This window comes from Cricetulus griseus, chromosome 7, assembly GCF_003668045.3.
Source record: "Cricetulus griseus strain 17A/GY chromosome 7, alternate assembly CriGri-PICRH-1.0, whole genome shotgun sequence".
NCBI classification, from domain to species: Eukaryota; Metazoa; Chordata; class Mammalia; order Rodentia; family Cricetidae; genus Cricetulus; species Cricetulus griseus.
In genome coordinates, this window is record NC_048600.1 from 1,486,497 (window position 1) to 1,512,671 (window position 26,175).

Below are 26,175 nucleotides of genomic sequence, written 5' to 3' on the forward strand. Positions count from 1 at the left end.
AATCTGGACAGCCACTCAGATTTTAAATAGAACCACTAGTCCTTTTCTGTTTGTCTTTGAGAGACAAGATCTCATACAGTGTCTGCCTCCCAACTGCTGAGATGGCATGAACCACCAAGGCAGCTCTTTTCCAATCATTCTCTCCTTTTCCGTTCTTTATTCCTCTCTCAAGGCATCACCTCAGCTGAATTAGCTGTGTGGGACCCGTTCATCTCTCAGCTACAGTCTCCATTCTCCTCCCATCAGTGCTCAGTGATCCAACTCACTGGTCTCCTCTCACATTCCCAGTGTGTCTCCTGCACATGCAGTTTACTTGGTCTGGGGCCCTCTACTCTTTGGCTCTTACTCACACAAATCTAGTTATCTTTAACTCATAATTTCCCTCAGATCAGCTCAAGGTGCACAGGAGTCTTCTTAAATCTACTGTTGAGTTCCTCTGTAACATGTTCATGCAGAGCAGTGTCTCTTACTGCTGTCCTTCAAATGTCCAATTGACTGTTACCAATTACTCTCTAACTTACCACCTATAAAATCCAAGAAAAAGCTCCCTCCAAGGGACACACGCACAGCCTGCTGTGTTAGACAGCATAAATAGAAATACAAAATAAAGCAAGCTAAGGATAAACAAACAGTAAGGGCCTATAATCTGTCAGGAATTAAAGTTTTCTTTATTCATGTCAGATACATTCAATGTTTCTAGAAGCCTCTAGCTAGGTGTGCCCAAGCTCAAGCTTATCTGACAGTTACGAAATCAATCTAAAACTGTATGGAAAACATGATGTAACGATGCATACCTGTGTGTCACAATTGGTCTCTAGCTTATCAATACATGACTTACTAAATTCATACAAATATGTATAAAATGAACCTGACATGCACTATAAAAACTTTGAAGGCCAAAAAATATACTTTACAACAGTATAAAATAAAGACAAAGGATTGTGATAAGGAAAAAAAAAACAATTTACTCTAAGCTTCCAAATTAAAAATATATTAACTGTTTAATTTCTCTTTAGATAAGAATGTTCTCTAATATATTTCACTTGGGGGATAAGTCTCTCATTTTAATATAACTTATGAGAAACAAGTAAACTTTAGACAGTGGTTCTAAAATAAACCATTACTACCTTCTTGAAAAACAATTTAAATCTTTGTAGTACTCGTATCCTATCAATTGCCTTATAAAATAATCCATCAAGTCTTATGACTATATCTAGTTCAAATTTTAATTCTGACAAATAATGTAAGTTTTTTATCTTTTCTTTGTGTCAGTACTGTAAGAAAGAAACTCAGGATGAACCTGTGCAGCTGTAGCTCAGTAGTCAAGGACTTGCTCACCATACTCAAGACCCCGAGTCCAATCCCCACAGTGACTCCTCCAAAACATTATCATGGATAGTATAAAATAAGGTTGTACTACAAGTCTGCCTCAAATGGATGACTCTTCTAAAGTCTTTTAAGTATACCTCCCAGATACTGACAAGTAGATACACAGTAAACCAAAAGTTACAAATCTGGTCACTGCATTACATTCTAGAGGTATGGTTAAACACATATTCATACAAAAATCAAAGTTATCCTCTTTAACAGACATGTTTAAGTGAGCAGTATCTGAAAAAACATTCCCATTCCCAAATAGTTACGTGGGCACCATAATCATTCAGTTACACAGGAGAGTATTTAACATATTCATTCTTACCTGAGTCCACCCCAAACTTATATGTTGAAACCACGATCTCCAATACCTCAAAAGAGACAGTATCTGGAAAAGGCTGTGAACAACTGAAGCTAAAATAAACTGAAGGGCAGGCCCTAATCCTGCCTGATACATCTCTTTAAAAGCAGACTAGCACATATATAAGGATATCAAACACAGAAACAGTCCAAAAACAGAGCTAGACAGTGACTATCTTCAAGTTGAGGCAATAGAACTCAGGAGAAAGTACATATGCAAATATCTTGATCTCAGATTGCTTGTCTCCAGAAATGTGAGAACACAGATTTCTATTGCTGAGGCCATCACGTCTGTGGCATGTTCTTATATACAAGCACACTTAAATAATGTCTTCAATCAAAGTTTGTCTGTGTGTTCAATTTCCTTCCTTCCTTTCTTTTTCTCTTTTCCCCTGAGGCAGGATTTCTCAGGGTAGCCTGGGCTGTCCCAAGGCCGGGCTGCCTTGAACCCATAAATCCCCTGCCGGCCATCATCAAGGTCCAATACATTAGTGATTTCTACCCTCTGAAAACCAAACTGAAGTCACCTCTACCACACTAAATGATGAATAAACAGAGTACCTATTAAAACATATGAACTGATTTGCCCAAGAAAAGTGTGGTTCCTATCTTCATGTATCCCTACAAACCCAAACAGCAATGAAAAAGATCCATGTCAACTTCCTTAATCGTAAGAATAGCTTAACTTGCTGGGCATTGGTGGTGCACGCCTTTAAGCCCAGCACTTGGGAGGCAGAGGCAAGCGGTTCTCTGTGAGTTCAAGGACAGGCTCCAAAGCTACAGAGAAGCCCTGTCTCGAAAAACAAGAACAGTAATAATAATTTTTTAAAAATTAAGTATCTGATAACCACAAACATTCACTTAACCCACAATATAGAAAGCTGAGATCTTGACCCCACACCAAAGGTCCTTTTCTGTACCTGAGACAATTCTAGATCAGTATTAAAACCCCAGATGTGTTTCAGAAAGAAATTGTTAAACATCTGCAAAAGACAGGCTGTACAATCCCCCTCCAGAAATTAGATTCTATGCCATTAAGGTCTCAGGTAGCCAACACTGTCCTTAAGCTCCCAAGTGCTGAGATTACAGGTATATACACCATACACAACTCTTTTCTATTTTTAAAAGTATACAACCAGGATCAGCATCTCAAGTAAGGATGTTTGTACTTGAAACCCTTTTTAAAAGGTCCTGATACTTAGTCCTTCTCTGAAAAAATTCCAATCTAAATCACTCTCAAAATGGTGTGCACATGAACCCAAGTATTTGTGTATAATCGCCTATAACAAGCAGCTATGACATCTAAAATCTAGGTATCATGTAATTATGGTTAATGTGAAGCACAACCAGGTAACGGTCTATATGTAAGTATGTTTCAGGAAATATTCATTTTTTGTTTTATGGTTTTTTGTTTTTGTTCTTTTCTTTGAAACAGGGTTTCTCTGTGTAATAACCCTGTCTGTCCTGGAACTCATTCTGTAGACCAGACTGGCCTAGAACTCAGAGATCCACCTGCCTCCCAGGTGCGGTCAAATGTATTTCCCTACCAGTAAAGACTAGAGTAAAAGACAGTCTACAGCACACCTGGCTTCATTCTAAGGCCATCTGTGAGCCTTCACTTCCTCAGGAGGAGACTAGACCTGAAATGAGTTACCAGCAAAGGGATTTAGTGGCAGATTAAAATGATCACACTTTTTGAACAACTAAAATTTAAGGGTGGTTTAATACACCAATTAATGTAACACATCACACCAACTTAAAAAGAGTATATGGCAATATTCAACATTCTATTTCATGAGAAACACACTCGACCACCCAGAAATCAAAGTAATTTATGAAAACACCATAGCTAACTTCATACCCAACAGTAACTAAACTTTTCCACAAAGATCAGGGATCAGAGCAAACATGCCATTTGCCACTCCAATTTTAGCTAGAGAGCAAAGAGTAGACCCAGGAGAACAGAAGGGACAGGGGACACTGAAAGGAAAGGCAAAGTCTGAAGTAAACTTATGTTTATACACGGTATTATCTTTCATGCAGAAAACTCTAAAACATACCCAAAACTTGTTAAAACAAAAGAATTTAGCAAAACTCTACTACTACTACTCTTACTCCTACTACCACACACACACACAAAATCAATACACAAAGACAAGCTGTGTATATCAGAAATTAACCATGAGCAAACCAAAAAGGAAACTAACAAAACAGTTCTACTTCCTATAGTATCCCAGAGACAAAAACACTCAAGGAATAAACTTAACTAGCTTGCAGATTGAAAACTAAAAAAGATTGCTAAAAGAAATTAAAGACAAAAAATTGTAAACAGAAGTTGTAGGACGTATTATTAAGAAGTTGTATTAGTCAAGGTTCTCGAGAGGAACAGAACTGATAAATTAATATATATGTGAGATTTTGTTACAGTGGCTTACAGGCTGTATGTGGTCCAACTAATCTAACAATGGCTGTCTGCCAATGGAAGGTCTAAGAACCCAATACTTGTCCAGTCCTTGAGGCTGGATACCTCAGCTGGTCTCCAGTATATGCTGGAATCCCAAAGAAGTAGCCTCCAATGCCAGTGAAGGAGTGGACTTGCCAGAGGACAAGCAGCAGAGAGCAAGAGCTTCACAGAGGCTGCCAGGAGAAGGTGTGGCCCAGATTAAAGGTGGGTCTGCCCACTTCATATTATTTGATTAAGAAAAATCCCAGGCTGGAGAGATGACTCAGCGGTTAAGAGCAGTGGCTGCTCTTCCAGAGGTCCTGAGTTCAATTCCCAGCAACCACATGGTGGCTCACACCCATCTGTAATGCTATCTGGTGCCCTCTTCTGGCCTGCAGGGATACATTTTTTGAAAAAAATGAAAAAAGAAAAAAGAAAAAGAAAAATCTTTGAAAAAGAATCCCTCACTGGGCATTGGTGGCACACGCCTTTAATCCCAGCACTCAGGAAACAGAGGCAGGCGGATCTCTGTGAGTTTAAGGTCAGCCTGGTCTACAAAGTGAGTGCCAGGATAGGCTCCAAAGCTGCACAGAGAAACCCTGTCTCAAAACAAACAAACAAACAAAAAACAAACACAAGAAAAATGTCTCACAGGTTTATCTAGCTGCTTGGAGTTAAGGTAATTCCAGATGTAGTCAAGTTGACAGCCAAGAATAGCCATCACACAGTCAGATGAGGCAGGAAGAGTGCAACAAGTCTGAGGCCATCCTAGGCTACACAGTGAGACCTTGTCTCAAAACCACAAAGAAATAAAATGCCAATAAATTTGTCAACATGAATACCCAGTTAAATTAAACCTTTACAAAATAACTTCTAAAATTCAAATTTTGGTGCAAGCTTCCCTCTGCCCATCCTCTTCCATCTCCAACCAATGAAAACAGTTCTTTTCTTCAGGGCCACACTAGAGGAAGATTCTGAAATCGAGGGGCACCTAAAGAACCTGAAGAGAAAATCTAGTCTAAAATTTATAGATATGCAAATCAAGGAGTCAGAGTTACACAACTCAAACAGTGTCAACAACAAAACCACACACTTTGCATCCAGAAAGAAACACAAGTTAATAGAGACATGTTCAACAGTAACAACAAAAAAACTTTTAGAAGAATGAACAGTGGGCAGCGTGTGTGTATATATAATAAAAAAAAGAAACAAAGTGGGCTGGAGAGATGGCTCAGAGGTTAAGAGCACTGACTGTTCTTCCAGAGGTCCTGAGTTCAATTCCCAGCAACCACATGGTGGCTCACAACCACCTTGAATGAGATCTGGTGCCCTCTGCTGGCATGCAGGCAGAGGACTGTATACATAATAAATAAAATTTAAAAAAAAGAAAAGAAAAGAAACAAATTGATCCCAGAGAGGAAGAACCTCTTCTTGTTTTAGAATTGCTAGGAGGCAATCTAGTTTCGGGCATAAAACCCTCAGCTGACTCCAACAGCCAACCTCACTAGCCAAATTTCAGACATTAAGGAGAAAAAAAATGAAACTGTTAAAATGCTTTCTATTTTGCAAATAAATCATTTGAGGGTGTGTTGTGTATGTATGATATAAATGTTTATAATGATAAAACAAAAAAGATGATGGCAAGCTGCCTAAGCCACAGTCATCAAAACCATCCACAGTTCTTAGATGACAGTGATTCTGTCTCTTTCTCCATTGTCACCCTCAAGATGATTATGGACTAACCCTCTGGAACTGTGTGCCCAAATTGAATGCTTTCTTTTATAAATTGCCTTAATCAAGATGTCACTTCACAGCAACAGAACCAATAACTCAGACAACAACCTACTACAGAAGGCCAGCTTTGGCTCCACGTTCATGAGACAACCCAAGACATAATGACTCAGAAGAAAGGCTGCAACTCATGGGAAGAATACTGGCAATGCAGGTGGGCACAGTTAAGTAATTATATATCATAATACAGAAAGCTTACTTTTCTTCTGCTAGTGGTAGGGAACAGAAAAGGGACATGAGTAGAGGAGACATACTGGTAACTGAGAACAAAAGCTTATGAACAGAACACATAAACAATATGGTACATTCATACAAGAAAATATTACTCAATAATAAGAATATTAAGAATTGGTATTTTTATAAATAAAAATCACCAACATAAGACTTTAAAAAATGATACAAACTATATAATTCTATGTACAACAAGTTCAAAAATTAAAACCAGGCTAATGAAATTTAGCAAAGCTTACTTCAGCAGAAGGCTATTAAAGAGAAGGAACTTTTTGAGATAACAAAACATTCTATATCTTTATCTAAATAAGTGGTTCTATGTAAATTACAATATAGTCATCAATACTGTGCTTTAAAGTTCACATTACCACTCAAAGTTTATAATATGACAAAAAATAAAAGTAAACATCCAAGTCCTAAAGAATTTCAAATAAGCCAAACCTGTGTCTTCCAAACATATAACCAAACAAAGTGTTCAAATAGGCACTGCATATTTAACTAGCAACTGGAATACTGACAGGGCCTTAGAGCATAGTGCAAGCAAGCTTCTTCCCTACTTCAAGACACCCACAAGTGACCAATGTTATTGTTCTATTTTTACTCTGTATTTCAAAGCCATGTTTACTTACTGATATGCGTTTTTATCAATTTAAAAGCATACAATTTGAAAAACATTCTTTCACATCTCAGACACAAAACAACATCAAAATTAAGTTGGCTAAAAGTCACCAATCTTTAGAAGACCAGTCAGAATGGGACATCAGAAACGTCCTTCAGGGACTGGGGAGATGAAGCAGTGGAACAGAGTGCTCTCTGTGAAAGCACGAGGACTGAGGACACAGAGACAGCCACCACGTCAAAGCTGGCAGAGTGGTCTGCTGTAACTCCAGGGAGACCAAGCTCAGGGAGAGCCTTTCCTCAGGAAATAAAATGGGGGACACCTGATGTCAACATCTGGCCTCCACACACATGCACATGTGTGACTAAACATACAGGCTCCAAACATCACATAACACACAGAAGACATGGCTTACAACCTTTGTTAAAGGAAATAAGGTAAAATCTACAGAAGGGAAATATATTCTCTTCACTACAGAGAAAACAAAGCAGCCAACACATCTTGCACTGGCCAGTGGCTAAAGCAACACCAATCAGATTTTTTAACATGTTACAGTAACACTAGGAGCCTGTAAGCTTTAGCCTCAATACTAAAGAAAGAAAACTAAGATTGCTTCACATTAGTTTAAGATGTGTTACATTCATTTATGATGTGGAACATTTATTTATTGTTACATTTGTTTAACTCTGTGAAGCTGTGTTACTTTGCCTGCCTAAAAAACCTGATTGGTCTAATAAAGAACTGAATGGCCAATACTTAGGCAGGAGAAAGGACAGGCAGGGCTTGGGGGCAGGGGGGGGGGCAGAGAGAATAAATAGGAGGAGAAATCTGGGAAGAAAGCGAGAGAGAAAAGAAGGAGGAGAGGAGGATGCCAGGGGTCAGGCACCCAGCCAGCAATAGAGTAAAAAGGAAAGGAGGATATATGGAATAAAGAAAGGTAAAAACCCAGAGGCAAAATGTAGTTAAAGAAAAACAGGATAATTTAAGTTAGAAAAGCTGGCTAGACACAAGCTAACCTAAGGCCAGGCATTCATAAGTAAGAATAAGTTTCTATGTGTTTATTGGGAGCTGGGTGGTGGGCCTTCCCCAAGAGTAAAAAGAAAATACCAACTACAGCTTTACCATTTTATGGTTGTTTATTGACTCCTTGTAAATAAATCAACTGAAACAAGTTGGTCAAAAGATTAATACAGCATATTGCAAATTTTAAAAACAACTCCTTAATTCTAAACTCACAGGCATGCTTTCAAAATATAAACTATTTTTATTATTCCTACTTTGACATGTGACATTTAATAGAGTTGTCTACTTACCTAAATTTTGGCTTATTAACATCTTGATGCAAGAATAATTTCATCCAAAACTAAATCAAGCCTAAAAGAATACATGTAAAAACCATCATTTAGTTTTTTATTTCATTTCAAGTAGGAAAAACTGTGCACTGTTTTAAGTTAAAACTATAAATTTATTTTCTTCATAAAACATCTAAAACTGTTCAACAACTAATCTAATATTGCTCAATAAAATACCTGTTCAAGGGGAGCAATAATCTATCCCAGCAAGAAACTTCAAAAATGTAGGTGTTGGAGAAACGAATGGTTCAGTGGTTCTAGGCACTTGCTATTCCTGCAGAGGACCAAGGTTTGGCTTCCAGCACCCACGAGGCACCATTCGCTGTCTATAACTCCAGAATTTCTGATGCCCTCTTCTGACATCTGTCAACACTGTATACACGGTACCAATACACACACTCATACATGTAATATATACACACACACACATATATATTTAAAGAAACATAATTTGTAGTTCTTAAAATTTTTTTATGTAACTTACTTTCATCAATTTTAGTAACAGAGCAATGGTAATTCAGACTATGGGCAGTTAGTTCTGAAACCATTCAAGATATTAAAATATAATATAAAAATAATCAAGTTCACATTTTCAAGAACTAAAGAAATAAACATTAACACTACTCAAAATAACTGACAGCGTCACCCCAGCGCCCCTGGCTTCACTGAGTCAGTCGGTTCATCAGGACGGGTTTTGGGTGTTACGGGTTCTATCCCTGCGGAAGGTCTGAAACCAGAAATCCTAAACTAGGATTAAGCAAGAAACACTAGAGACCAACTGTTGTGACCTAAGAGTGCTGATCTGAAGATGTGGGGCAGAAATAGTGACAATTCTACACTTCCAGATGTACAAAATTATGGAACAATTTCTATATAATGTGGGTGCATTTTTATAAACATTCACCTTTGGAGGGGGTGGTGGTGTACAGATTACAGATGTGCACTAGGGAAGGGGGCACAGGAAAGAGAACAAGAAGGGCAGGCAGCACAGCTCATGTATGTATCTCAGCAGGGTTTGGGAGAAGACTAAACTGTCAAATAATCTTCCTGAGGCCCCACTACATCCTAACCCTGAGAAAACACATTGCAACAGACATCTTCTAATGCAGCCAACCAATACTCTTCAAAAATGTTAAAGTCATTAAAAACATGTCATGAGGCATCTACAGAAAGTGGCAACCAAATGCTAGGTGCTATATATTGAACTGAAAAGGAATAGTAGAGGGGAAAAAAAACGAAGAAACAGGGGAAATGTCTTTAGTTAATAATATGGGACAACATTGACTCTGTAATCATAACAAAAGTACCAAAATAACATCTTTATGAAAAGGAAAAATATGCTGAAGAGACAAATATATTTTAGAAAATGACATTCAGAAAAGCAATCAAACATTCAGATACAAAGTTACAAGTGTTGAGAATTTCAGACCGACTTTAACGCAATGAAACTGAAAGCCAAAGGTACTTTGGGGACAAGACCTTGCTATGTAGTTCAGGCTAACTAAAGTCCTCGGTTATTTGCGGTACCATGGAACAAAGTGTTCACTCTTAATCAATCAATGCATCCACATAGACATGCTAGCGAATTCAGAAACTAACTGTGCCTCAATGAACTAGAGAGAGAACTAAGCTGAACCAAGTTAGAAAGAAGGGCACGATAAACATTAAGTCATAGATCAGTTCAAAAGATCCACAAAAGTGAGACCAAGAGAAGACCACTAGAAGCAGAAACAGAGAGGATATTGCAAAGGAAATGATGTCAGAAGACCAGATGGGACACAGTGAACCACAATGGCCAACAAATTAGAAAACCCACAAGTGAATACATGCTTTAAAAGATAATTACTTCGGATAGAAGTCAATAAAACTGGCTACTCTTCCAGAAGACCAAAGTTCAGTTCCTAACACCCAGGTTGGGTGACTTACAACCACCTGTAACTGCAGCTTCAGGAGATACAATGCCCTTTTCTAACTCTGCAGGCACCTATGTGTGCGCACGAACACACACACACACACACACACACACACACACACACACACACACACACACACACACACACACACACACACACACACACACACACACACACCACCCACCCCCAGGACAAGAAAAATCTCTGAATAACCACACACACACACACACACACACACACACACACACACCCAGGACAAGAAAAATCTCTGAATAACCGATAACTAAAGACTAGATGCTATTACGGTTTGAATCTGAAATGTCTCCCACATACTTGAAGACTTGGTCCCCAGCATGGAACCTTTATCATGTGGGGCCTAACTGGCAGAAGTAGGTCACATTCAGTGGGCCTTTGGAAGCATATAGGCCTCTAGTTCCTGCCACAAATACTGCCATGAACTCAGTGGGCTGCTACACTGAAAACCTCTAAAGTCATGGGCCATAATATTCTTGTCACATACTTTGGTCCACAGAGACATGAATAACACAGATGAAGTAATTAAAAATTTTCAACCAAGGGGCTAGAGAGGTGATTCAAAGCACTTGGTGCTCCTGCAGAGGACCTAGGTCCAACTCCCAGCACACTCAGTGGCTCACAACCTCCACTTCAGGGGATCTAACACCCTCTTTGGCCTCATGGTCCACACACATACATGTAGGCAAAATACCTAAACATATTAAGATGTTTTTTTAAGGCTTTAATTTTTTTTTCAACTAAGATAAGCTCAAAACAAGACAGCTCCTCTAGAGAATTCTACCAAAGAACCGAAGTATACTTCAAACTCATTCTATGAGGTCAAGATTATCTTGAAACCAAATCAAGACAAAGGCTAATCTAGTATCTCTAATGAAGGATATGAATAGCTCAAGTCAAGTAGTAGCAAAACAATAGCATTACAGAACTGCACATGAGTCACATTTCTGGATGCAAGGATAGCTCAACACAAGAGCAATTAATAAATAAACAGCAACGTGTGTGTGTTTGTGTGTGTGTGTGTGTGTGTATGTGTGTGTGTGTGTGTATGTGTGTGTGTGTGTGTGTGTGTGTGTGTGTAAGCTTTATCTCTGATGATGTACAAAACCCACCCAATCAAACTCAGCACCACTTTATTATAAAACTAAATATGGAAAGCACTTCAACCTAATTAAAACTATACAATTAAGGGGTATCCAACTGCAGTATGGCGCTGGCATCTACAAACATATTTGGCAACATTCACAGTTATTCTGGATGCTTGCTGCCCACAGACCACAGACTTAAATGATTACACAGGTGAAAAGCCCAAGGAAAACACTCAAGTCAAAGACTGAAAGTGTCCTCTTTAAGACCAGGAACAAAACAGAACTCCCTAGTCTTACTCCCATCCAATGCAGCACCAGAAATTTATGTGTAACAATTTGGCAAATAATAAAATGCATCCAATTCAGAAAAAGGAAAATTATCTTTGCCTAGGGATGAATGATGATCCTAAAAGAACACCCTACAGAGTCCAAAATAAAATCCTGTTGCTGCTAATTAACAAATTGAGCAATGTAGCAGAATACAAAGTCACATTAAAAACACTTATTTATATACACAACAGTGATGATCCAAAAAAATTTAAAAATTAAAAAAAAAAAACCTGAGAAAACAAAAATCTATAATACCATTTTAAAAAATATTCAGGAATTAACCAAGAAAAGAAAGTGTACAGTGAAAATAGGAAAGGATTACTGCCATTAAAGACACAAACACATGAAGTTAAAATGGCAAAAATCACCTAACCCAATCTACAATAAATGCAATCCCTGTCAAAACCCCCCGACAGATTTGTAGAAACAGAAATAGCTACTTGGATGTAATCTCAGACCCCAATGAGCCAAGACAATCTTCAACAAGACTTGACACTTCCTGATTTCAGAACACAGTAAAAATGACAAACTTATGAAAACCAATGGAAAAAAACAACCCAGAAACAAATGCTACCATAAGTTTAAATGGTTTTTCATAAAGGTACCAAGAATACACCATGGAGAAAAACATCTCTTGAAGAAGTGATCTTGGCAAAGCCTGACATCCACATGCAAATCAAAGACAGACAATTCACATGGGTAAAAATCATACAATGTAGAAACACAAAACTCCTAAATGAAAACTAGAGAAAAAGGTTCAGGTTGCTGGCCACAGCTACAATTCCTTGGTTCAACACCAAAAAGCAAAGGAAGTGAACACTGACAGATACGATGTCATCCCTCAAGACTCCTGCATTTCGTTGGAAACAATGATATAATAATATGGAGTAACTATCATAGTACATAGAGGATTTATAACAACAAATAACAAATGACCTAATCTTTTTTAAGGGCAAAGGACTTAAAAAACTAATTCAAAGCAGAACTTCATGTACCTACATCTGTAACAACATTATCCACAATACTCATACCATGGAAGCAACTCATTAATGGACAGTTGAATAAAGATTACATATTCCTATATATAATGAAATACTGTTAGTCTGCAAAGTTAATTACATACAAGTCATATATAACATGGATGAAACTGGAGACAAGTACAAAAGTTAATACGGTATGATTCTCCTCCTGTGAAATATCTAGTCAAAACCATAGTTAAGAAAGACATTATCAAAATGTAATTGGAGAATGGACACAAAAAATAAGAACGTGATTGGCAAAGAATTCCAGTTTCCTAGTACTAAAAAAGTCAAAGAGATCTGCTTCACAAAATGACTAACCCTAGTGAACTGTACACTTGACAACATTTAGGATGAGTTTGCCATAACGTTTGTATGTTCCTGGTGCTGGAGAGATGGCGCAGTAGTTAAGAGTGTTATTCTTGCAGACCTAGGTTTGAATCCCAGCACCAACATGGTGGCTCACAACCACCTGTAAATCCAGTTCCAGAGGATTTGATACCTTTTTCTGGTCTCCTTGACCATCAAACGCACACATGGTACACAGACATACACACAGACAAAACACTCATACACAGGGAATAAATAAGTCTTTTTTAGCTAGGCGGTGGTGGTGCATACCTGTATGTAATCCCAGCACTGAAGAGGGAGAGGCAGGTGGATCTCAGTTCTCAATGAGTTTGAGGCCAGCCTGGTCTACAGATAGCCAGAGCTGCTATACAGAGAAACCTTGTCTCAAACAAAAACAAACAAAAAAAACCCGAATGTTTAAAACAAAAAATTACAAAAAAAAAACCATATATATATATATAATATATATATATATATATATATTATATATATTTAAATGTTATATGTTCCTCAACACAATAAAAACATAAAGGGGAAAAAACACATATCATAGCCTAGGTGGAATAACAGATTAACTTTACCCTTCTGCCAAAATAGCCTAAGAAAAAAAAAAGAAAAAAAAAAAAAAACACAGACACATAGACACACACAGACAGACAGACAGACAGACATGCATGCATGCATCATTAATAGTCTTCAAGGTAAACCAAAAGGTAAACCAATAAATGGAGCAGCAATCTGGTGCCTGAAGAAAATACATACCCCCATTCCCAGGGAGAATGTGGTGGTCTCTGACAAAAGACTGAGCTGCAAGTCCAAAAACACACAACCAGCAACTTCAGGGCAAAGTATGGAGAATTGAAGAGAGACAGAACACCTGTCAGTGTCTAACATGAGAGAGTTATGAACCCTACACAGAAATTAGTCAAAACTGAAAGTCATCCCAAAAGATAAGGAAGACTGCCCCTGACTCGCAGAGAACCAGAAATCACACCTATGCCTTTCAGACAGAATAGGAAATATCTCTGATTAGTTAACAATCAGTACAAAAGGGATCTAAAATGAATTCTGAAAGTAATGGGCATGTTTATTAGCACGGCACAGTGATAAGTCCATGGGGTATCTATAGCTACCAGATCTGTCCAAATTTTAAGTTTAAACATGTGACTTGACAGCCATTTATCCATAACTTAAAATATTCAAACATGCCAAATTTGAATTAGGAAAAATCCTAATTTCAAATTACAAAAGTTAGAATAGTAATAAATTCTCAAAAATAATGTAACTGACAACCAAAAGAGTGAAGTTACCAACATCTCTATAACTGGTAATTCAATATATAAATGATGCTTCCAAAATCTCATAACATATTTTATGAAACATACATAGCAGAATCACCTGTACTATTAAATGGACAATGACCATGCAATTTCTGTTAAAGTACAAAAAAAATTTTATAAATCTAACCTACTTTTTACAGGCTGAATTTCTACAAAACAGAATTCAGGAACTAGAAAAACAACTCATCAACTAAGAAGACTAGACTGACTACCCCAAAGTCTTCTTAGTGGGAAATGACCTGAACATGCCTTCTTGAGGCTAGCTTGCTCTTATACTAGAAGGCACCATGCAAGCTTCCAAAGGAGGGAAGATAACCAGTAGTCATACACAGCTGTGCTGCCTATGAACTACATCAACAACCAACAGGGTTCTACAGCCCTAAGGGAGCAGCAGAGGCACGAATACTTCAGTGGTAACCAACAACCTCTAATAGAATTGTAGACCCAGTCAACAAGAGGGAAATCATACCAGGTAGTAATGGAAACCTCGGTAACTAACTATTATTGCTAGTGAACTCAGTTATGGAGGAGAATCTGCAACCACAAATGACTAAAGCAGCATAATCACTAACTACTTTCTAAATATTTGTCCTTATACCCACAAATAAGTGTAGTCCTCACCACCACCCCCCATCAAGGAAACTTCTCTTTGTAACAGATAGAGACCACTACAGAAAATTACAACCAATCAAAAAGCAGAGTTGTGGAGTCCAGCCCCAATGGACAATCCACAAAACACTGGGGCACCTAAGGCTCAGGGAACAGGAGGGGTGGAAAGATGGCAAGGGCTAGAGGATGAGGGAGTTTGCTTTGAGATGTGCCTACTAGGAATATCAGGAGCTAGACCCATAACGCCTCACCAACACAATTGCCCAAACATTACCTGAACCAGGATGAAACCAATGCATGCCAATGTGGACAGAGAAAACCCATGAGTCTTTAACCCTACAAAAAGAAAGACAGGCAACCAAGAAAAGCTGGGAATGGGCGAGGTGGCCTTCCCCAACAAAGAGCACACCATTGATTGTCCAATGCCAAATGGTCAGCGTTAAAGACATATATAAAAGTAGCAGTACATGGACTAAACAGGTTATTTTTAGGAATATATATGTATACATAATGTGTATTAACAACAGTGAAAAAAGGAAGTCCTGATTAGAAGGGTGGGGAAGGGTATATACTAAAGGATTTGATGGGAAGAAAAGGGAGAAATATAATTAAATCATAATCTCAAAAATATGAATTAAAAAAAAAGAGGACTGGCTGTTCATCCGGAGGACCTAGGTTCTATTCATTCCCATTACCCACCCACAGGGTGACTCACACGCACCTCTAACTCCAGTCCAGGGGATCCAATGCTCTCTTCTGGCCTCCAAGGGTACTGTATGCACATGATATATAGACATGCATGCAGACAAAGCACACACACAAACGAATACAAATAAAATAAAACACATAATTGCAAAAATCCAGCCTGTATTCTGTATTACATAATCACCCATCAAGGCACTGTCAATGAAACCCACAAAGAGATGGTCTTCTCTCCAATCCCAACCCCAAGTTAGTTCTTGAGCTGACAGTGTAAGGGATGGCAGCAGTGTCTTCTGCTGTTTCTGAATCCTGCTGCCACCACGGAAACACTCTTACCTGAAGTCTGACAGGCTATCTCAGCTGTCTCTCAGCTGCCTCACCCAATCCTAGAGCAGCTACAGCTGAGGACCGCCCTGAATAACAGGAGACGCTAGCTGAGGGGCCAGAGAGCCAGTCACCTGCTGCTAAACGAACTCATGACCAAGCCTCAGCCAAAGCCACAAACATTTCCTGGCTGACTTGTACCCTCGTTCTAATAGCACATAATTCAATTTTCTTATCCACCAAGTTACTTTACAGTAATAGTTATCTAAGTAAGCCTCTCCACAGTAACAAGGCCTCCATACAAGGATGACATGCAAATCTGTGACACTTTCCTATTAAAAATTAATGAACTGCCAAAGCTGACTCAAGATATAAGAAATCTGAACAGACCTACCAGAAAGAGGTTCAGCTGCCTTCTCTAGTGACATCTACATCTACTCCAACTCCTCAAACTTTCAAAACCTAGAGCACTTCCTAACTCTGTCAGGACAATACTAGTCACATACCAAGAGCAGACAGCCATTAAAAGAAATTCAAATACCCCTTACAAATCTAAGTCACAAAAGCTGTACAAACAGCCCTCATTCAAAATTCTGAAAGCTAGAGCTCCTAAATCTAAAACTTTTAGGGCATCTGATGCTCTGTTGGTAAATTCCACTTAAATATTCAAAACAAACAAAAACACCTCTGAAATCTGCAAAAGTTCTGCTTCCAGGGACTGGACAGAGGGCTCAGCAGATGAGAACACTTTCTGCTCTTCTAAAAACCCAAGTTCAGTTCCCAACACCTACATTGAGTGGCTCACAAGTGTCTCTAACTCCAACTCTAAGAGTATGTAAGCCTCTGACCTCTGAAGGTGTTCTCTCTCTCTCTCTCTCTCTCCCCCCACACACACACATACACTCTGACTCTGTAGCGCTCTCTCTCTCTCTCTCTCTCTCTCTCTCTCTCTCTCTCTCTCTCTCTCTCAAGTAAGACTTGAAATAATCTAAGTTCTGGTTTGAAGCATTACAGGGCTTTGTTCTACCCAACGACATACCATGTAGAACTGTTCATCTTCCTACCCCAATTTAAACTGGTTACTCTTCAAACCCCTGCATCCTGGGTTCTCTCTCTACCCCCATTCCAGGAATTCTATTCAGCCATATCTAGTATGGGGTCATTCCTCTTCTAGTTTACCCATCATTTTTTAAGCAGCATGTGCCTTTCAGTAACATCCTAAAGCACACTGCATCTGAACTGAAGGTTCTCAACAGTGTTGGGATTTTACAGCTGCTCTTACGTGTGGCAAATTAGCAGAGTGCAAATGAGTGACATATAAGAATAGCTTTCCTTCAGGACTTTGTTTGAAAGCATTATCCCATTATCAATCATTTTCCAGTGCTGATCCATAACCCTTTCTATCAACACTTATGGCCTTCCCTTCATTTCCGGTGTCTAAAACTTCAACATGGACATGTTTTCAAACACTATGCTCACCATTCTCTACGGTGTGTGTGTGTGTGTGTGCGCGTGTGTGCGTGCGTGCGTGCGTGCGTGCATGTGTGTTTTCCTGGGATTGAACCCAGAGCCTTGGGCATGCTAGGCAAGTGTTCTATCATCGAGCTACAGCCCAGCCCAATCCCTCCATCCTCTGAGCCTCCCCCTTTTCTTTCAATTCTTGAGACATCGTCTTTCTACACTACACCACTCAGGTTGAACTTGAGCTAGTTCCACAGCCCAGGCAAGTCTCAAATTCACAATCCTGCTTTGTCCACCCTAGCCCACAGTGTGCACCTCCACCAGGCTTCCCTTGTTATGGAAAACTCAACTCTTGCTCAACCACTAACCCCTTCCATTCATTTTCTAGTCTGTAATTGTTTTTCCCAGGCTCAACCTCCAAGTGTGTTCTGATTTTATCCTCCCCACTTTACATCCCTTGTTATCCTTTGTGGAAGATTTAACTTTGTCATCCAGTCTTCAATTAAGATTCTCAACTCCTAACTCTTCTATTAAGTGTTCAGTGCCCTCAACTTCCCACCCTATTGTCTCCTATTCTTAACTTTTAAGAGCCTTCCTCACTGTCCTTTTATACATCTCAAAACAAAGTACAGTTAACATTTATGGTTTTCTTGCAATGTGGTGGTCCTCAGTCCTAGGAGCCCGCACTTCAAAGTCACTTAGGAATTGTCCAAGTTATTTACCTGGGTTGTCTTCTGTTATCAACTGAGGTTTTGTTTTTCCTTTCTCACACCAGTTTTCTGTAAAAGGATGAATTCTCCAATCTTGCATCTGGGAATAGGATCCTGACAGAACTGAGGAGAAAACAGGCTGGTGTTGATTTCGACTTCAACATGTCGTGATCCTCCCCAAGTTTAGGTACACACCCTTAACCTGAGCTCAGCCTAGTTATTCTCATTGACTCAGGGCTTCCAGTTCAGTCTAAGAAAAGAAATGGGGGGGGGGGTAAGAAAAGAGGGAATGGGAGCATGAGGGATCAAGAAAACCAAGTTGGAGGAGGCACGGAGGGGAAAAGCAATGAAAGAGAGATCTTGATAGAGGGAGCCATTATGGGGTTGGGGAGAAACCTGGTGCTAGAGAAATCCTCAGGCATCAACAAGGATGACCCCAGCTAAGACTCCTAGTAATAGGGAATTGGGTGTCTGAATAGGCCTTCCCCTGTAATCAGATTGGTGACTGCCCTAAGTGTCATCCTAAAACCTACATTCAGTAACTGATTTCCAAGCACCAGGCTGATCTCCTGGAGTTCAGTTGAAGAGAGGGAGGAGGGATCATACGAACAAGGAGGAGTCCAGAGCATGATAGGGGCTGGGCAGTGGTGGCACACTTTAATCCCAGCACTTGGGAGGCAGAAACAGGTGGATCTCAGTGAGTTTGAGGCTAGCCTGGTCTACAAAGTAAGTTCCAGGACAGTTGGGGCTGTTACAGAGAAACCCTGACTCGAAAAACTAAAAACCTCATGGACTGACAGCTAGAAAACCGGCATAGGATTGAACTAGGCGATCTGAATGTGGGTGACAGTTATGCAGCTTTGATTTGTTGGGGTAGGGAGCCTGGCAGTGTTGAAATAGGACCTACCCCGAGTACATGAATTGGCTTCTAGGAGCCCACCCACTATGGTTGGATACCTTTTTCAACCTTGATTGGGGGGGAGGAGGGTTGGTCCTGACTCAACTTGCTATGACTATGACAGACTTTGTTTATTCCCCAAGGGAGGTCTTACCCCCTCTGAGGAGTGCATGGGGAGTGGGAAGGGGGAGAGGTAGGCATGGGGGAAGAGGGGGAACTGGGGTTGGTATGTAAAATGAAAAATAAAAATTTTAAAATAGAAAAAGACATTTGAAGGTAAAAGATCCCATGAGTGTTGCCTGCTTCACAGGGTTTTAGAAAGTTCTTTTAATGGTACCTGCAGCCAACTCATGACCAGGCACAGGTCCCTTTCACTGAGTGTCAGTCACTACTTGGTGCCAGGCTTTACTTCAGTGGTCACTCTCTTATAGAGTTTACTATCACCATTCTCGTGGGATGCTATTTAAACCCACCATGCTCAAAAGTTAATCAGCATTTTCTTCAAACTTGAGCAACGCACAGTAGCAAGGTCTCAGTAGCAACATCAAGTTCTACTGAACACTACAGTAAAACAACGTGACCTATAGAATCTTTTATATTACATTAAAAGTCTCTGAGGCCAATGTACAACCTTTTTAGAAGATTTATATTCAAGAGCAGTAAGTGCTCTTGACCCATGAGTCTCCAGACCCCAATATACCACTTATAAAGACATTTAATAAAATACAATCGGCAGGAATTCGAGAAAACATACTGGGAATGTTAGGATTACCTTATTAAATAAAACATTGCTATTCAAATCTGACCCATCTTTAGTTTTCATGTACTTGATTTGTAAAAGTCTAAAAGGTAAATTAAGATCCAAAGCTAGTGTTACCAATTTTTTGAGGAAGTTTATTGTTTATGTCTCAAAGTCATTTGTTAATCACACAGATTTAAATCTAATATTGTGTTTAGCACACCGAGCTTTTTAATGAACAATTCTCTCTTCATTCAATTGTTGTGGCATAGAAGTATCATTTGTTTTAGTTTTGGGGTGTTTTTGTTTTGTTTTGTTTTACCATTTTTTGTTTTCATTATGTTACTTTTTTTTTTTTTTTAAATACAGCAAGGCCAGGTAGAGTGGCACAAGCCTTTAATTCCAGCTTAGGAGGCAGGTGATCTCTGATTTGCAGCCAGAGTGAGATCCTGTCTTACAACAAACAAGCCAAAAGAACAAAACAAACAAGCAAAACCCAGCAAATTTTTAATAAAGAAGAGCAGAAGTCAATACGGGTTAAGTCTCCGGTAACTACCTCTGGAAGGAAAACCAGGCTTGGAAAGGAAGGCAACCAGAAGGCAGGCAGGCAATTGCCAGCAGGGGTGTGTCTACTACAGTGCTGCCTGCACTGTTTCTAACAGCACTGCTAACCAATGATGGTCACCACATCACGCTGTCTTCCACTGCTCCTGTTCGAGTACTTCTTTCTGTAGACAGGGAGTGTTTAGAACATCCGGGTGTCCTCCCCACCGCTGCATGTTCCTGCAGGGAGCCATTTTCCATTACCGTTCAACTTACAGGTACCCACGGCCACAGGAAGCACACCACAGGGCCCTATTCCTGAAGCTCAGGAGCCACAGAGGCATAAAGTTTGGACTACCTACTTTAGAGGAGTGGGGTTTCCAGAAAGCAACCCTAACTTCCTGTACCCACACACCATCAGAGTTGTTTTCTGCTGTCTCCTCTCCTCACCCATGCTATCTACACAAACTCCCAATCTGAGAAACACAGATGAAAAGTCTAGTTCCCACTTGACACAAGGGAAACATATTTTTCTTTAAGCAATGATAGATAACCAAGACAGAGTCAAATGTGGCTATTCTCCCAAGTTTCCAAAAACTACTAACTGTAAGCTAATATTAACTGTTAAAATGGCTAAAATGTAAATTTATTTCAAAACTAACACATTACCATCTTAAAACTGTAAAATTTCATTTACTCCAAATTTTCTGAACTGTTGAATTCTTTAATAATTCTTTAAAAAGCAGAAAAAATATTTAAATTTTATTACTGTTGTAATGTTCACATTTTTCCTAATTCCATTTCATGAATGATCTTCTACACATTATAAACTTCTAGACATTATAAAACATAACATATTCATTAAGGAGCCCTTAGAAAGTCTAGTAAGGATAAGTCACATGAACTATAAAAACATGTACCAGCCAGGGCATTAAATCTTCAAGCACTTCCCCCTAATGTTGAGCACAAGGTATAGCTTAGGCAGAGCACTCGCCTGCCAAGCATGAGGGCCTCTCCAAATGTTCCAAGTTTTTAAAACAAGTACCTACTTAATAACAGAAACTGATATCCAGATTGTTAACTTTAATTATTGACTGTTTCCTATTAGCTCTTTTATCAATTATCTCTTACACTATGACTAGTTATGTACTATATGAATTAAAAATTCAGCATCATATTTGACTGGACTCAAATATTTCATTCAAAATCCATCCGTTCCATTACAGACAGCATAACTTTCTTGAATTTTAGTAGGTTTTGTTTTAGATTTTGAGAAAGGTCTCTCTGTGGCCCTGACTGTCCCAGGACTCACTATGTAGATGAGGCTGGCCTCCAGTGTTCTTACACCAAACCTAAGTCTAAAACCCACCCCTCAAATCCCAGTCTTCTTGCTCACTCACCATCATACTGTAAATCAAACAATGTCCCATATGGGAAATTTCAGAAGATCCACAAGCCTTTGGTATTTTTCCAGCATTTTTCTTACTCTGCATGGTATTGATTTTTCTAAAAATCAGCTCAATATTCATAAAGTACTAAAAGATTATGCACACACACACAACCCACTACATATAATTATTAGTCTGTGTTTCTATACTTCTCATACCCAAACCCAGAATTCCAATCTATCAGTTGGATTCAAAGTATAAGTGCTTTAATTCCCATCAGTTTTTAAAAGGAATTTTCTTCTCAGCCATTCCTTTTTCCCAAGCATCCTTTAATTAAATTTCAACTTTATACTTTCTCCAGAACCCTAAAAAGGACTTTCTATACATGCAATGTCCAACACAGTAACTATGTATCTAGTCTGAACTGAAATGTGCTTTATGTCTGTAGTAGCGTGGGATGTTAAAGATTCGTTATGGATAATGAATGCAAATATTTCAGTAATTTCACATATTAAGATAGCATTTTGGACACACTGGGTTGGAATATATTTAGATTTTTTACCTATTTCTTCTTTCAGTGTGGCTACAATTTTAAATTGAGTCTTGTAGCTCCACTCAAGCTTCTATTGGGCAGTGCTGGCCTCCACGATCGATTATAAATTTCTTACAAACTAACTTCTGTGTCTCCAGCCAGGATCAAGGGACAGCTAAGCTCAAACCTGGTGATCTGTTAACTACAACCCTCTAAGTCTGGGGTACTTCCTCGTATGTAAAATGCCTCATTAGCATTACAAAGACACATCCTAGATAATTTAATTTCATATTAATGCCATCACTATATTATGGTGCTAGGATCAGGGGTAGCTTTTCAAGTGAGGAATGATGCAAGTCTGTATTCCCAGGACTTGGAAGGCGGCAGCAAGATCAAGATTACCCTCAGCTAGACAATGAACTAACTACATGAGACCCTATCTCAAAGAGAGATAGACTTCCCTTAATTTTTACATTGCTGAAAATAACTTTTAAATATAAATGAAACAGTATTTCATGTTTACATATCTCCTTGTATTTGTGATAGGGAAAGAACAGAATATTAATGAGGGGGGAAATAACATTATATCAAACACATGCAGGAAAAAAAAGGGAAAACAGGCAAAGGAAATGCTCTATTCCGAGATATTAAAAACATCCCAATGAAAAGATCACATTTCCTGCCTCTTGTTTGCTTTGTTTAGGGGGGGTGATGGTATTAGACTGGGTGTTTATGCACATGTACACAGAGGCCAGAGGCCAGCATGTCTCACTGAACCGGAACTCAAGAGCTTCAGGGATTATGTCTTTACTAGCCTCTGCTGGCTCTCACAAGCACACCGAGAATCTAACTTGAGGTCCCCGTGCTTGCACAGCAGGCACCAACTGAGCCATCTCTGGAGCTCACCTCCTCACTATTGTCTAGGATTGCATTCAAACACATATAACCAAGTCACCTTCTTCTCTCCTCTAATGGTCACTGCCACATGATCAAAAATTTAAAGGACAGCAATGAAATTCAGACTGTTGCAAACAAAGATGTCAACAATAAAAAGCACTCACTCCCAAGTACACCCATTCATCCTCTTTCAGTTATCAAGTGGAGCATGCTGAACTGTAACCTGGTTACAGGTATTCTGTAACCAGAGAAAGTACATACACTTTTATGCCTGCTCTAACATCCTTTTGAACATTCTCATTTCCAATTAACGGTGGTCTGAAAGTACCAATTACACCTAACACTGTGAAGGAATTGATAAAAATGCATGTATATGTGTGTTGGCAAATAAACACTTTGGAAGATTAAAATAGCAATCTTTAAAAACAGTAATAAACTACAGTAAAGTAACTATAGCCTAAAAATGGGACACTTAAATTTCTAAAACCACCAAAGGTGAAAAGTTTGAGTTTTTGTAGGAAGAGTAAATAATGACCATAAGTACCATTTACTATTTGGCAACATTTACTCAGAATTATGGGCCAGGGAGCTAACTTTATAGAATTCTAAGATGGTACTGCAGTTATTTCCACTTACTTGGTGCGCACACTGCTAAATTTGAACATTGCCAGTTTCACCTGAAGGCAGCTTCATCCTTTCCTGCCTCAACTATGATCCCATATGCCTGCTTACACACACACTGTGTTATCTGTCAGCATTAGCAAATGAAATCAGGCCCAACTCCAGCATCTGCAAACAAATTGGGAATCACCCTCCCTCTCCAATTAACAGTGGTCTGAAAGTACCAATTACACCTAACACTGTGAGGGAATTGATAAAAATGCAAGTATATGTGTGTTGGCAAATAAACACTTTGGAAGATTAAAATAGCAACCTTTAAAAAAGTAATAAAGTAGGGCTGGAGAGATGGCTCAGTGGTTAAGAGCACTGACTGCTCTTCCAGAGGTTCTGAGTTCAGTTCCCGGCAACCACATGGTGGCTCACAACCACCTTGAATGAGATCTGGTGCCTTCTGCTGGCATGCAGGCAGAAGACTGTATACTAAATAAATAAAATCTAAAAAAAAAAAAAAAAAAAAAAAAAAGTAATAAAGTAACTGAGCCAGGAGTTGGAAGGAAGATGGATCTCTGTGATTCTGGGCCAGCCTGGTCTATATAGTGAGTTCCAGAACATGCAATGCTATTTAGAGAGAGAAACAAGAAAAACAAACAAAAATGCCACAAAAACCCCGGGGCAGTGGTGGCACACACCTTTAATCCTGGCACACGACTTTAATCCCAGCACTCTTGGGAGGCAGAGGCAGGAGGATCTCTGAGTTCGAGACCAGCCTGGTCTACAAGAGCTGGTTCCAGGACAGTCTCCAAAGCCACAGAGAAACCCTGTCTCCAACCCCCCCCCCCCCCCCGCAAAAAAAAAAAGCCATAAAATTTAAAAATTCAGTGAATGATAGAATATAGGTAAGCATGTTTGGTAAACAGTACTTTAATCCCAAGACTCCCCCACCTTGGTCTTTCTTACATTGTACATTAAATGGAAGATGTATGATATGCTAAGAAAGGTGTAATACATAAAATCTTATGTACCACTCTAACCAACTTCAATTCTACCACAATCTAAACTAAGACAACTGAGTTCCCTGGAATAAATCACTTATCTGCACTCTTACTCACAAAACAGCCCAAGAATCCTGAATGACTCTGTACAGATAGAGAATTCAAAGATTAGCACAGAGGCAATTTCTCAAGAAAAAGTAGCCTTAACCCAGCCTCCCTTCCCCCAACCTAAGAAAGCCATTCTTTTTCCTCTTTGTTGTCCTGGAGAGCTACAGTTACCTCACAGGACTTTTTCTTGTTATTACCAATCAACTGGGAGAGGATTTTTGGGAGGGTGGAGAGGGTCTTGGTCTTCCTGTGTCAGCTTCAAATTCACAAACTTTCCTCGGCTACAGAAATGAGAGGATTACAAGTGCAAGTCTCTAATCTTGGAGATCTTCAATTTAAAAACACAGAAGCATGCAACCCATAATCACCCAAGAGTCAGGTTAAGTTCAAACAAGAAGCAACCCCACAGGTCAACCCTGAAGAGCTGAGAAAAACTAAGGAGCAGAGAAACGGAGGCCTTGAGAAACATGAAAACACCCCTTTTCACATTCAACCCAAGGCAGTGTGTTCCGCCCTCTGGTTCTCATGAGGTACTTGTTTGCTAGAGAGGGCGAGAGATACTTCGGCCAACCAGCAGGGTGAGCCAGTGCTAGAAGCAGTCATTTTAAAAAATCCCAATTCAATGGCCTAAGTGGCACTATTAAAAGCAGCTAGCTATCTCCTCCTACAAACAGCACTTTTAGGACAACACCTCACAAAAGGCTCAATGTTTACACAGATCTTCCGCGTACAAAACACATCTCTACTCCAGATAAATGCAGAGAAACATTAAGATCTATGAATATTCAAATTATAACATCCACCATTCACTCCAACGTTTGATTTTACAAAGCCACCAATTTTACATTTTTCTTTTTAATTTCCTATAAAAACTGCTAAAAATTCTGTTTTCTACAGATTCAGAAGGGACAACTCAACAAACCAACTTCTACGTTTACTATACGCCAAGCCCTTCCCTGTGCGTCTGTCTTGAAAGCAGTCCTGAGACGGTGCTCTAGGACAAGCAACGGTAAGAAGAGTCCAAACTACTAATCCTGCACAACTACCAATGTCTTTGGCATGACAGACACGCCACCATTTTATGTCTCAGTCAGTCTCACTGTAACTCAAACTCTCCTACAATTTAACAAACTAAAAAAAAACCCTGGAAAACACTGAGGGTGTGCAAGGGACACTCACAAACAACCTGGAAGTAATCCTAGCCACCACAAGGCTGTACTCAGTGCTGGAAATTACAAATCAGCCTCTCAACCTTCTTGGGGGAAAATAAAAAGTCACCTAAAAAACACTTGAAATCCCTTACAACAATTCCAACTGTTTTTGTAAAGTTGACAAAGAAAGTCACAGTGAGCTCCCACCACAGGTGATTTTACCACTTGTTGCATTTCCAAAGACTTGTAGTTCACT

The 26,175-nt window shown here is 39.3% G+C and overlaps 1 protein-coding gene across 16 annotated transcripts in view; it reads right to left on the reverse strand.

The window, feature by feature from the left end:
* Znf644 (zinc finger protein 644) overlaps window positions 1-26,175 on the reverse strand; it is a 113,593-nt gene that overhangs the window by 84,960 nt on the left and 2,458 nt on the right. For 9 of the 16 annotated variants that reach the window (XM_035448323.1, XM_035448315.1, XM_035448316.1 and 6 more), the window contains 2 exons: window positions 18,063-18,173; window positions 8,132-8,192 (listed from right to left, as the gene is read on the reverse strand). The exons of 1 other annotated variant lie outside the window; for it this stretch is intronic. In XM_035448323.1, the coding sequence (XP_035304214.1) occupies window positions 8,132-8,175 (44 nt within the window). In that variant the 5' untranslated portion in view covers window positions 8,176-8,192; window positions 18,063-18,173. Of the gene's footprint in view, window positions 1-8,131; window positions 8,193-18,062; window positions 18,180-20,243; window positions 20,267-20,359; window positions 20,471-26,175 lie in introns of those variants that run through there. 6 more of the 16 variants (XM_035448324.1, XM_027425896.2, XM_027425893.2 and 3 more) reach the window with 4 other exon arrangements.